The 13,273-nt window shown below is 42.1% G+C and overlaps 1 protein-coding gene across 1 annotated transcript in view; it reads right to left on the reverse strand.

Moving 5' to 3' along the window:
* The window catches only part of LOC134928576 (tetraspanin-33-like), an 81,503-nt gene extending 70,696 nt beyond the window's left edge, over positions 1 to 10,807 (reverse strand). Inside the window, exons 1-2 of the mRNA XM_063924511.1 lie at positions 10,670 to 10,807; positions 3,792 to 3,849 (exon numbers count right to left, since the gene is read on the reverse strand). Coding sequence (XP_063780581.1) covers positions 3,792 to 3,849; positions 10,670 to 10,726 — 115 coding nt within the window. The 5' untranslated portion in view covers positions 10,727 to 10,807. The remainder of the gene's footprint in view (positions 1 to 3,791; positions 3,850 to 10,669) is intronic.
* Positions 10,808 to 13,273: the final 2,466 nt, after the last annotated feature.

The following is a 13,273-nucleotide window of genomic DNA, read 5'->3' on the forward strand; positions in this document are numbered from 1 at the left end:
TAACTATATCCCCTTAAGACAGTTGCTACAGCGTGATTCCCAAACTGTGTGTCAGGACACATTTTCAATAGAATATTAAATGCATTTCACTATAATTAGGTTGGTTCTAAAACAGTCATATTTCATTACGATTTTGATTTTAATTAATTTAAAAAAAATAATAATATGGCTTTGGTAAGTAAGGTGTCTCAGCACTGAGAATATTGAGATCCATTGAGTTAGATATTATTCCCAAGTATTCTAAAGGTTCTGTTACATGTATGGAAAAATGCTTGGTGTGGGCAGGCTGCTTATTATGTGAGAGATTTTGTAGCTATTACTCTGTTACTTTTCAGACAGCCTCCCCTGCAGTGCACATGGTTTTGCCCAACTGCTAAAAAAAAAATCCTGCTGCGATCAACTTGGAATTACCCTCCAAGTTATACTTTATTTTGTTAGCATGATGATCCTAAAATAAAATTGTCTTTTTCACAGTTGTTTACTTGTAGTTTCCTTGCACATTGTTTTCTGGTCTGCCAAGAAATATATCGCTACAGTCCCAGGGGGTCATTTCGAGTTGTTCGCTTGCTAGCTATTTTTTGCAGCTCTGCGATCAGATAGTCGCCGCCCATGGGGGAGTGTATTTTCGCTTTGCAAGTGTGCGAACGCTTGTGCAGCCGAGCGGTACAAAAACGTTTTGTGTAGTTTCTGAGTAGGTCTGAACTTATTCACTCGCTGCGATCACTTCAGCCTGTCAGGTCCCGGAATTGACGTCAGACACCCGACCTGCAAACGCCTGGACACGCCTGCGTTTTTCCAACCACTCCCTGAAAACGGTCAGTTGACACCCATAAACGCCTTCTTCCTGTCAATCTCCTTGCGATCGGCTGTGCAAATTTATTCTTCGTTAAATCCATCGCTCAGCACTGATCCGCGTTGTACCCGGACGACGCGCCTGCGCATTGCGGTGCGTGCACAGTTTTGCCAAGTTTTGACCTGATCGCAGCGCTGCAAAAAATAGCTAGCGAGCGATCAACTCGGAATGCCCCCCTTAGCTGCTTCTTTAGAGACAGTAAAGCTGACCATACGATTACACTGCACAATCCTGCAGGATCAGGTTTAAACTTAAACCGAATGATCCAGGTTATTTTTCAGTTGTTTTCAAGCTGTTTGAATGATAATTGTACAAAACAGCAGTTTGCTATGGTACACAATTATGGCAAGCTTATGTATTTTACAAGCAACCCCATCAAGCAAATTATGTTTTATGACAGCATACGCCTAATTTTTAGGTTTGTCCATAGATTAACAGATTGCGTCGACTGCGCAATGCAATTTTTTTTTCTTTTTGACGGGAATAGATGGGAGGATCATGAGGTTCTTTGCTGAACCTTAAATTACATCTTTATGCAAAAATAATATTTAAATGAGCTTCACAAGATGGGAAGTGAACAATTTTGTAGAGGTTTCTAGTCAAAAAGACTCTAGGCTTTAAAAATTTCCCTAAAAGCTAATTTTTGCACATGCTCAGAGGAAGTAGAGATCAGGTGGCCTATATCCTTGATGGGGAATTTTTTGTCACTCTCCAGACACAGCTCACATGGGAACACCCATTTTTCCACAAACCCCAAAGTTCATAAAATGTTACAGAAGAAACAAAGTCTATGGGTGGAATGAAGTGCGAATTCAGCGGTCATGCGGGATGTCGGCAGAACTTGGATGCTTTTTTAAAGGGGAAATCATTTACAAGGCTAAACCATGCCTTGTAAATGATTGCCTTTTTAAAAAAAAGTCTGAGTTCGCCCGGCATCCTGCACGGCTGCTGAACTCGGACTTCATTACATCCAGTGCTGCAAGTGTGGGGGTACGGGGTTGTACTGCGCACCGGTAAGAAATTGACAGCCAGTACGCAGTACCGCCGGCTGTCCACCTTGCTTGCAGCCGCTGCTGTGTGTGTGTCAGGGGAGGAGAGCGCAGCACGCGCCTCTCCTGCCCCACAGTGCTCAGTCTGGCAGAGGCATGTATCTCAAACCAGCCGCCGGTTTGTGAGCCAATCAGTGCTTGCGGACCGACAGCAATGGCTCCTGACTGGCTGACGGACTCCAAGCTTTGATTGGCTCACGATCCGGCCCCTGGTTTCAGATACACGCCGCCGCCTGACTGAGCACTGAGGGACAGGAGAGGTACGTGCTGTGCTATCCTCCCATTACGCACACACAGCAGCAGCGGTGAGCAGAACTGAGGGGGGGGCATGTGTGTACCTGGCACATTGGGGGGCATGCGTATACCTGGCACTGTGGTGGGCATGCGTGTACCTGGCACTGTGGGGGCATATCTGGTACTGTGGGGGGGCATATCTGGTACTGTGGGGGCATATCTGGCACTGTGGGGGCATGTGTGTACCTGGCTCTGCGGGGGCATATGTGTATCTGGCACTGTGGGGGCATATGTTTGTCTGGCACTGTGGGGGCATATGTTTGTCTGGCACTGTGGGGACATATCTGGCACTGTGGTGGCATATCTGGCACTGTGGGGGCATATCTGATACTGCACTACTGGGGGAATATTTGTATCTGGCACTATTGGGGGCATATGTGTATCTGGCAATGCCCTATTGGGGTCATGTGTATCTGGCCCCCCATATGTGTATCATGCCCCCATTTTCATTGGCCATGCCCCATGTGGCATGTGGTCATACCCATTTTTTGGTGCAGTACCACTAAGACATTTTTTCAACTTGCACCACTGATTACATCCCACCGTACATGTCCACTTACTATCATGACTTATTTTAGCGAGGATACAAATAGCAGTAATTTAGAAGAAAATTGGAAAGATTTAAATTAATTAAGAGGTTAAAGTTGAGTACGATTGTAACATTTCACTACTAGGAGGTTTATTTACTAAAGAACGATTTTCTAAATTTTTTGCTTTTCTTAATCGATTGCAAATCAATGGAAATCAAGCTAAATTGATGTAAGATTTCAGGGGCTAAAACACATATTTACTAACAGACGATATTACATTTTAAATGTTAGTACATGTGTGTTCTAGCCCCTGAAACCCAACATCGATTTAGATCAATTTTCACAGATTGGAAATTGATAAAATTCGATGGACCTTTAGTAAATAAACCCCTAGATCTGCTGAGACTGTGACACAAAGTATTCTGCCCTCTTAGTTGAGGAATAGTATTACATATTTGATGTGCCATGATTAAACTTGAGGAAGCCTCAAATGTACATCACACCGATTATGTTCATGCATGATCATAACACAGCCATCTTAAACACTATACACAAGGTCCTGAGTACATAAAGACTATACAGTGCATATAAATAAACTTGGGGGAAAAAAGTTCTTACACTGTACTGTATAATCTGTATGTTATTAGCATAATAAATTAACAATCAGACATGTATACTCACCATGGACGTGGAGTGAGGTAAATGGCTCAGGAGGCACAGGTTTGTACCAGAGTCAGATGTACACACGATATATTAGCCAAAGGGTTCATATGGGCATTATACACAGGCGCAGCAGTATATACTGTTAGACATTTGGTGAGTTTTGATCAGAGATGTGTGAAAAAAGATAGTCAGAGGGGGCACTGCCCCACCTGCCATAGACTTTTTACTCCAGAGTTTTGCTATAAAAATGATTAGATTAATGCAAAGAAGATATTTCGAATATATTCTTTGTATTTTTTATATACAGTACTTTATATAGTCAGAACTCTGGCATACATTTTAGTATAACAGGAAAGGCTCTGCCTCACCTGCCTCACCCCACCGCACATCACTGATACTCACCTGTTTCTTTGCAGAGTTTAGCATAGAGTCCCACTGCAATCATTAATCCACTGGCCACCTGGAAAAGTGTTATGAGATTGAGGTTACAGTGACATGGTTATATATGGACTTCTTGCATGCATGATGATGCCTGTTATAATTTGCATATTTTATTCTTTACTGATTCATTTCCATTTCACTATGGAGATTAGAACACTAACTTGCTAATGGGTGACCGCCAGTCACCATACCGACGCCGGGACCCTGGCTTCGAGATGCCCGGCGGGGGAAGACAGGACGCGAGCGCAATGCGTGTCATGGACACCCAGAAGTGGGAATATTCCCTGATAGTCGGCATGTTAGGGGGTGGGATCCCGGCATCTGTATTGTGACCGGCGGCCTCCTGACCACCAGTCACACAACTACATCCCCTTGCTAATGGCTATTTTATCTGTTATACCTATTTTACAGTCAGTTACCTGTTCATTTATAGTCAGAACTGTGTGAATGAAATATTGCACTGCTACGAAAGGGTGAAGGTGTGACCCAGGGATACTGGCTAATGCGTTCCACAGCAGATGTAAATAAACTGGTGATGGATCTGAGTCTGAACAGTATGTCTCATAATGCTTTGTAGAACTGAGATTGGTGACTGAGCCGGTCATCTGCATTAAGATATTTTTTCAACTATGGCTCTGCTTGTATGATTGCCACAAGCACACACCCAGCTGATTGGGAAGACATTAGATGGCCAAGAATATTTTATGAAGGGACAACTATTATATGAACTGTATCCTCTATTCCACAGGTTCTCAAACTCGGTCCTCAGGACCCCACACAGTGCAGGTTTTGCAGGACTCCTCACAGATTCACAAGTGACATAATTAGCTCCACCTGTAGACCTTTCAAAAGGTGTCTGTGAGTAATTAATAAACCTGTGCACTTGCTGGGTTACCTGCAAAACGTGCACTGTGTAGGGTCCTGAGGACCGAGTTTGAGAACCCCTGCTCTATTCTCTGTCATAGGCCATTTCAGTATCTGTTAACAAGGGTTACGGGGTAATGTGACCAAGGAATATGGTGTATTACATTTTCCAAAAGCCAATATCACTTATTTCTGCTTTCTTACCCTTGTACTACCTTCATGGGACAATAAAGGAGGAAACAAACATGGGCCCTAGGGCAAAAGAGGGCTTGGGTCTGGGACAATTATCATCTTACTTATACCTACATTGTGCATTTTATTTACCTGTATACAATGACTGCACTTAACTGAAGGGTCACCTTTGTTGTGGAGGAGCATAAGAGAAGACTCACTTATTATATAGTCCCCTCCATCCAGAGCCGGCCCTAACCAATATGATGCCCTAGGCAAGATTTTGTCTGGTGCCCCCTAGCACCACCGCTGGTTCTACCTCTGACCTTGCACCTCTTTCTCAGCACCATCACCTCTCACCCATAGCAGTCCTTGTACTCCCTATATTTTAAATAGGAACAGTTCGCACATTTGACGCACAGCACAAGAAGGGGCATCTTCTTGCTGGGAAGGGGCATGGCCACACAATAGTAACCCCAATTCCAATTAAGCCACACAGTACTGCAACTTTATTCACATTTTATCTTGTGATAGTGTCCATAATTCATATTACATCCCACAGTAGTATCACTTTACCTTATAAATGTTACTCCTCACAGTAGAGCCCCTTATTCACATTACATCACACTGAATTTCTCCTTATTCACATTATACTACACCTTATTGCTCTTTATTCACATTAGACGACACAGTAGTGCCCTTTCTATATGCAATGCCACATAGTAGAGCACCTTATACACATAATGCCACACATTAGTAATGCATTTATACTCAGTAATGCCCCTTACACATATGAGACACATTAATGTCCTTATAAACATAATGCACCTTACACATTATGACAACCTTTATTAATGCCCTTTTACACATAATGTCCCTTACACATATGCCGCACATTATTAATACCCTTATACACATAATGACACACATAGTGCCCCCTACACATTTGCTGCACATTATTAGTGCCCCTATACACATAATGACACACATACAGTAGTACCCTGTTACACATATGCCGCACATTATTAATGCCCTTATACACATAATGACACACATAGTGCCCCCTACACATTTGCTGCACATTATTAGTGCACCTATACACATAATGACACACATACAGTAGTACCCTGTTACACATATGCCGCACATTATTAATGCCCTTATACACATAATGACACACATAGTGGCCCTTTACACATATGTTGCACATTATTAATGCATTTTTACATGACACACATAATGCTCCTTACACATATTCCGAACACTACTGGACAACCAACCCACTCACATGCACACAGCAATCACACTTCCACTAACACTGTGACCTCTGCCTTTGCTTGGATACAGATGTGTCCTCACAAATCTTGCATCAATGCTAACATCGGGCACTTTTTTTTAATGAAAATGCATCTTATTTGCATTGCTATGTGGCTAGGATGCACAAGCAGCTTCTGCTGATTAAACTGATATGCAGCATGCCTATATACTGTGTGAGACTGTGGCTGTATCTGCATATGAAATGCTACATACAGAATATAGGCATGCCGCATATCATTTTAATCAGCAGAAGCTGCTGATGCCCCTAGGCATATCAAATGCCCTAGGCAATTGCCTAGTTTGCCTATGCCTATGGCCGGCTCTGCCTCCATCCAGACCAGAATGGGGTGTTTTCAGCGTAGGCTCATTAGAATAATTAAAAACAGCTACCCATGCACTTCCCACTTGCTGCGTATTACGTATGAGAATAGTCCTACTTGTCTACGGAGCACTAACATATGAGTCTCACTCATCATATGCATCACCACTCATAAAATAGGTTTTCTATACCCTGTATGATGATCTCTCTGTATACAACTAGCTGTAGCTTCTTATACAAAGTCACTAGACTGGTGCGCTATTACATAGCTCGAGCTACTGTTTACTCCAAAAGAAGTTACCCCTGATATAATCCTGGGACATATATATATATATATATATATATATATATATACAGGTTGAGTATCCCTTATCCAAAATGCTTGGTACCAGAGGTATTTTGGATATCGGATTTTTCCGTATTTTGGAATAATTGTATACCATAATGAGATATCATGGTGATGGGACCTAAATATAAGCACAGAATGCATTTATGTTACATATGCACCTTGGCCCTCATTCCGAGTTGATCGCTCGCAAGGCGATTTTAGCAGAGTTACACACGCTAAGCCGCCGCCTACTGGGAGTGAATCTTAGCTTCTTAAAATTGCGAACGATGTAATCGCAATATTGCGATTACAAACTACTTAGCAGTTTCAGAGTAGCTTCAGACTTACTCGGCATCTGCGATCAGTTCAGTGCTTGTCGTTCCTGGTTTGACGTCACAAACACACCCAGCGTTCGCCCAGACACTCCCCCGTTTCTCCGGCCACTCCTGCGTTTTTTCCGGAAACGGTAGCGTTTTTATCCACACGCCCATAAAACGCAGTGTTTCCGCCCAGTAACACCCATTTCCTGTCAATCACACTACGATCGCCGGAGCGAAGAAAAAGCCGTGAGTAAAAATACTATCTTCATTGTTAAATTACTTGGCGCAGTCGCAGTGCGAATATTGCGCATGCGTACTAAGCGGAATTTCACTGCGATGCGATGAAAATTACCGAACGAACGACTCGGAATGAGGGCCCTTATACACACAGCCTGAAGGTAATTTTAGACAATATTTTTTGTAACTTTGTGCATTAAACAAAGTGTGTGTACATTCACACAATTCATTTATGTTTCATATACACCTTAAACACACAGCCTGAAAGTCATTTAATACAATATTTTTAATAACTTTGTGTATTAAACAAAGTTTGTGTACATTGAGCCATCAAAAAAACAAAGGTTTCACCTTCTCACTCTCGCTCAAAAAAGTCTGTATTTCGGAATATTCCGTATTTCGGAATATTTGGATATGGGATACTCAACCTGTATAGCAAAGTACAAGGAAAGCACTCCTAATAAAAGAAATGATGATCCCGGTGCCAGCGGTAGGTATTTCTAGCCGAAATCCAATATATACACAGATGAGTGGTCCGCAGCACACGGTCATAAATACAGGCAAAGGACAGCAGAGTTACTGCAACGTTTCGATAGTTGTTATATCGTCTTCAGGCACAATAACAGAACAAACATACAACTATCCTTATATCCCGTTACACCCACATGGCAGGGACCGCGTCCGGAAGCAGGGGGACGGCGCACATGAGTGACGTCATCACCACCAGTCCGTTGCTAAGCTCCCAAGCCAAACAACATAATTAAAAACAAGATAAAATCAACTAGGAAACACAGAAGCAGAAACATCATATGTAAATATTATAAATGTCTATAACAATGTATCATCACATAATAGAATCAAGCAAATACTTCAGATACACGCAGATATGCCTGAATACTCATTCAAGCCCTTGGGAGATAGAGTTTGTAAACGGTGAATCCACCAAGCCTCACATTTCAATAATTTAGAGGCACGATCGCCCCGTCTTAAATCAGCTGGCATGTGATCAATAATCATGTAGCGTAACGTGGCCAAGCTATGCCCCGCCTGCATGAAATGACGGGCCACTGGTTGGTCACTGTGGTTGGTATTAATGGCCTGTCGAATTGCATTTCTATGGGTGGCCATCCGTTCTCGCAGGGTACGTTCAGTTTTCCCTACATAGCTAAGTCCGCAGGGACATGTAATGAGATACACAATGTAGCGTGTAGTACAAGACAACCGGTGTCTGATATAGAACTTCTTACCGCTGTAAGGATGGCAGAAACTATCGCCCACAACAAGGGAGCGACAGGTGGTGCAATCCAAACAGCGGTAGCACCCATTCTTGCGCTTAAGAAAACCTCTAGTCATCGGTTGCTGCTGTAGATCAGTGACATCAGTGCGCATGACAATGTCCCTGATATTGCGGCCACGAGTGTAGCAATTCATGACCCTCGTCTGTGTTAGATTTAATGCTCCATCAGATTGAACAATGGGCCACAATTTTTGTGTGTATATATATATATATATATATATATAGTGAAGATGTACAATACTGTACATGTGTATCTCCCGCAATTAATAAAGCCAAAGCTAAACAATAATAAATTAAATACCATTTATTTCATTCATAGACTTGCACTCCTCAGTAAACTTTAAGCTTTCAGCAAGTGCACACAGCTGCTAACACCACATAGTAAATGATAAAAGAAGAACTAAATACCAGAAGAACAGTGTCATAAATGTAGGGGCAAAACATACACTGTTAAAAGAATATGAAGGAGTTCATTCATATGGGATATGGTCAGGATTCCGGCTGTTGAAATACAGACGCCGGAATACCGACACTGCTCGGAATGAGATCACGTTAGCCCTGGCATCCCGACAGCCAGGATCCCGATTAAGTGACTGTTGGGTCACCGGAGACACAAGTTGCGGGGTGGGAGTGTGTGTGTATGTTAGCATTTAGGCTGCGGTAAGGGGGGGGAGGGGGGGGGTTAAGTTTAGGCTGCGGTTAGTAGAGGTTAGGCTTAGGCACCCGTGAGGAGAGTTATGGTTAGGCTGCACGGGGGGTAGTGGGGTTGGGTTTAGGCTGCGGCAAGGGGGGTTAGGTTTAGGCACGACCGGGGAGGGTTAGGGTTAGGTTGCTTTTAGGTTTATGCTGCAGTAAGTGAGGGTTAGGGGGTAGGGGTAGCATGCTTACCCGAACCCTGTCAGGATTCTAAACATAAAGATGCCGCAGATAGTATCCTGACCGCCGGCATCCCGACCGCTGGCATTTCAGCCCCAACTATATATATATATATATATATATATACACACATATATATATATATATATATATATATATACAGAAATGGTGAGAAAAGCGCTACTGACAAGATAATTCAATATACAATCTTAATAAGTTCATATACATATGTTTAGTAGCATTCGTTTGCACCCCAAATAGAGTGCTGGCAAAAGTTTACAGGTGACTTATATTTCTGTAAGTACAAAGGTGAATGTTCAAAAGTGGTAAAACTTCTGCGCCTTCGGTGCTTTTTTTGATGCAGTATTTTTAGGCAAATATAAGCTATTATATGCGTACCAGATTTCCAAGAGACAATGGCCCGTAGTTAGGTCTTTCTTGGAAGTTCTTCCTCCCTCCCTTATCGCTGTGTGGACGTTCTCATCGGATGTATGATTACACACAATGAGAGAAGAGGGGTGTATCAGTACCACGTATTTTCACGTGAAGTATAGTGATTTGTGTAATCACACGAAAAAATAAATAATTAAACAGAAAAAAGTGCCATGTGCTGTTAACGTGCAGGTTTCTGATCCCAAATAGTAAGATAGAGCGTGTTTCTTTACTATAGGTATCAAAGAAGTGATTTAAAGGATAAATTATAAATATATACGTGGCAACTCACTTTTTTACATGTAATGAGGAAGTATGGTTCAAGGCTCCTTCTTACTTCCCACAGCTGCACGCTGTACCTTTAGAGAGCTCAGCTTCTAAGCTCACACATAGCTGAGTGTGACATAAGGAACTGGCAACTACATATATGTACATTATCAGACCTGAATCAAAATCAACTCAGAAAAAGTTTCCAAAGTGAGACTGTCATTCCAAAATAGGCACACATGGGAAATAGGCATTAACAAATAATAAATTGATGTGTAAAAAACTTCTGAAAAACAACAATTATTGTACATCATCAATTAAAATAGCAAATGACGTTCCCTTCCTTGAACCATTTCACAAACACTGTTTATCTAATAAAGCCACATAACATAAACAAAGCTTTGTACTCACCCAAAAAATATAGCAGGATATAAACAAACAATATTTCACTGCCTGGCTGGTCCTCATTGCCCTATTTACGACTAGTCGTGGTCTGCAAACACTGATATGGTATCTCTGGCTGCAGTAAGGGTGTATGGAGCGACGTGTGTATTATGTGTACTATGTGTGTGTGAGAAAGGGAGGAATGAGGAAACTGACAGACGTGTAGAGTCTTGTCATGTATGCTTTATTCATCTTGACTGTGCTACATGACCACGCACCATAGCTCACCACTTGCTCAGCTGCCAAGTTCCAACATTATTTATACAGGTTGAGTCTCCCTTATCCAAAATGCATGGGACCAGAAATATTTTGGATATGGGATTTTTCCGTATTTTGGAATAATTGCCTACCGTAATGAGATATCATGGTGATGGGACCTAAATCTAAGCACAGAATGCATTTATGTTACATATACACCTTATACACACAGCCTGAAGGTAATTTTAGCCAATATTTTTTATAACTTTGTGCATTAAACAAAGTGTGTGTACATTCACACAATTCATTTATGTTTCATATACACCTTATACACACAGCCTGAAGGACATTTAATACAATATTTTTAATAACTGTGTGTATTAAACAAAGTTTGTGTACATTGAGCCATCAAAAAACAAAGGTTTCACTATCTTACTCTCACTCAAAAAAGTCCGTATTTCGGAATATTTGGATATGGGATACTCAACCTGTATTCTGTTTACTGTGAAAACAGTGATATACAGTAAAGTGATTTTTTTTTTATAAAGATGTACATTACGCAACGAAAGGTTTCATGTATTACCTATATAACCTAAAAAAGTGTCAAATGTGATTAACAATTGTAAATAAATACTCTTCTTATCATTCAAATTGTGCAGATAACTGTATAAAAACTTTCTAATACTGTACAAGTGTACATGGTAGTTTGGTCATAATGCAAATACAGTAGTTCATCAATTTCTAGGTCAATGACTGAATACAGGAGACAAAAGTCACAAAGGACAATATATAAATGTACTGATACACTGATAATTAAGTTTAAGGGAAATAATATGTAAAACTTTAAGCATTTAAAATGCAAAAACAATATACCATCCTATAATTACAAGTATTCCATTATTATATATGCAACAAAGTTTCATACAATTCTGTATAGCATGTACTGCAGCAATATAAACAGTGGAGCCGAGTACTTTTTCACCTGTTGAAGGGGCCCGACTGTAAATATATATATATATATATATATATATATATATAATGCAATCACCATCCCGGCAGTTGGGATCCTGGCGATCTGGATACCAACTCAGGAATTCCAACAGCTGGTGAAATGCTGGAGCACGCAATCCTGGCACAACACCCTTATTCCCCCTTCGGTGGTGGGTCCACGCAGGGCCAGTGCTAGGGTGTCTGGCGCCTCCCTGCAAACAATAAATTTGCGCCCTCCCTCCCATATGTAAAAAAGGGACAGGGCTCGTCAAAGGTGCGTGGTCACACATGGAAGGGGCGTGGCCACATAATAGTATCCCAATTAAAATTACGCCACACAGTATCACAATCGCATTCACATTATACCACATGTAGTGCCCCTGATTCATATTGCACCAGTTAGTTGTGTACCTAATTCACATTACGATACACAGTAGTGCTCCTTATACACAATACCCACAGTAGTAGTGCCACACAAAATGCCCACAATGATAGCGTGCCTAATACATAATGCTCACAGTAGTCGTGTCACACAGAGCGCCCACAGTAGTCGTGCCACACAGAGCGCCCACAGTGGTTGTGCCACACAGAACGCACACAGTAGTCGTGCCACACAACGCACACAGTAGTCGTGCCACACAGAGAGCGCACAGTAGTCGTGCCACACAGAACGCCCACAGTAGTCGTGCCACACAGAGCGCCCACAGCAGTAGTGATCCACAGAGCGCCCACAGTACTAGTGCCACAGTATATATATATATATATATATATATATATATATACATACATACACATATTAGTGATGAGCGGGTTCGGTTCCTCGGAATCCGAACCCGCCCGAACTTCAGGTTTTTTTACACGGAGCCGAGCGACTCGGATCTTCCCGCCTTGCTCGGTTAACCCGAGCGCGCCCGAACGTCATCATCCCGCTGTCGGATTCTCGCGAGGCTCGGATTCTATCGCGAGACTCGGATTCTATATAAGGAGCCGCGCGTCGCCGCCATTTTCACACGTGCATTGAGATTGATAGGGAGAGGACGTGGCTGGCGTCCTCTCCGTTTAGACTAGAGTACTAGAGAGAGACACAAATTTTGGGGAGCATATTATTAGGAGGAGTACTACTTGCTGCTGATAGTGTGACCAGTGACCACCAGTTTAATTAATCCGTTCTCTGCCTGATAAAAAACGATACACAGTGTGACACAGTCACATACCATATCTGTGCTCAGCCCAGTGTGCTGCATCATATGTAATACTGTATATCATTATCTGACTGTGCTGAGTGCTCACTGCTCACACAGCTTAATTGTGGGGGAGACTGGGGAGCAGTTATAGCAGGAGTACATATTTTAAGTACAGTGCACACTTTTGCTGCCAGAGTGC

This window comes from Pseudophryne corroboree, chromosome 1 (assembly GCF_028390025.1).
Source record: "Pseudophryne corroboree isolate aPseCor3 chromosome 1, aPseCor3.hap2, whole genome shotgun sequence".
Taxonomy (NCBI): domain Eukaryota; kingdom Metazoa; phylum Chordata; class Amphibia; order Anura; family Myobatrachidae; genus Pseudophryne; species Pseudophryne corroboree.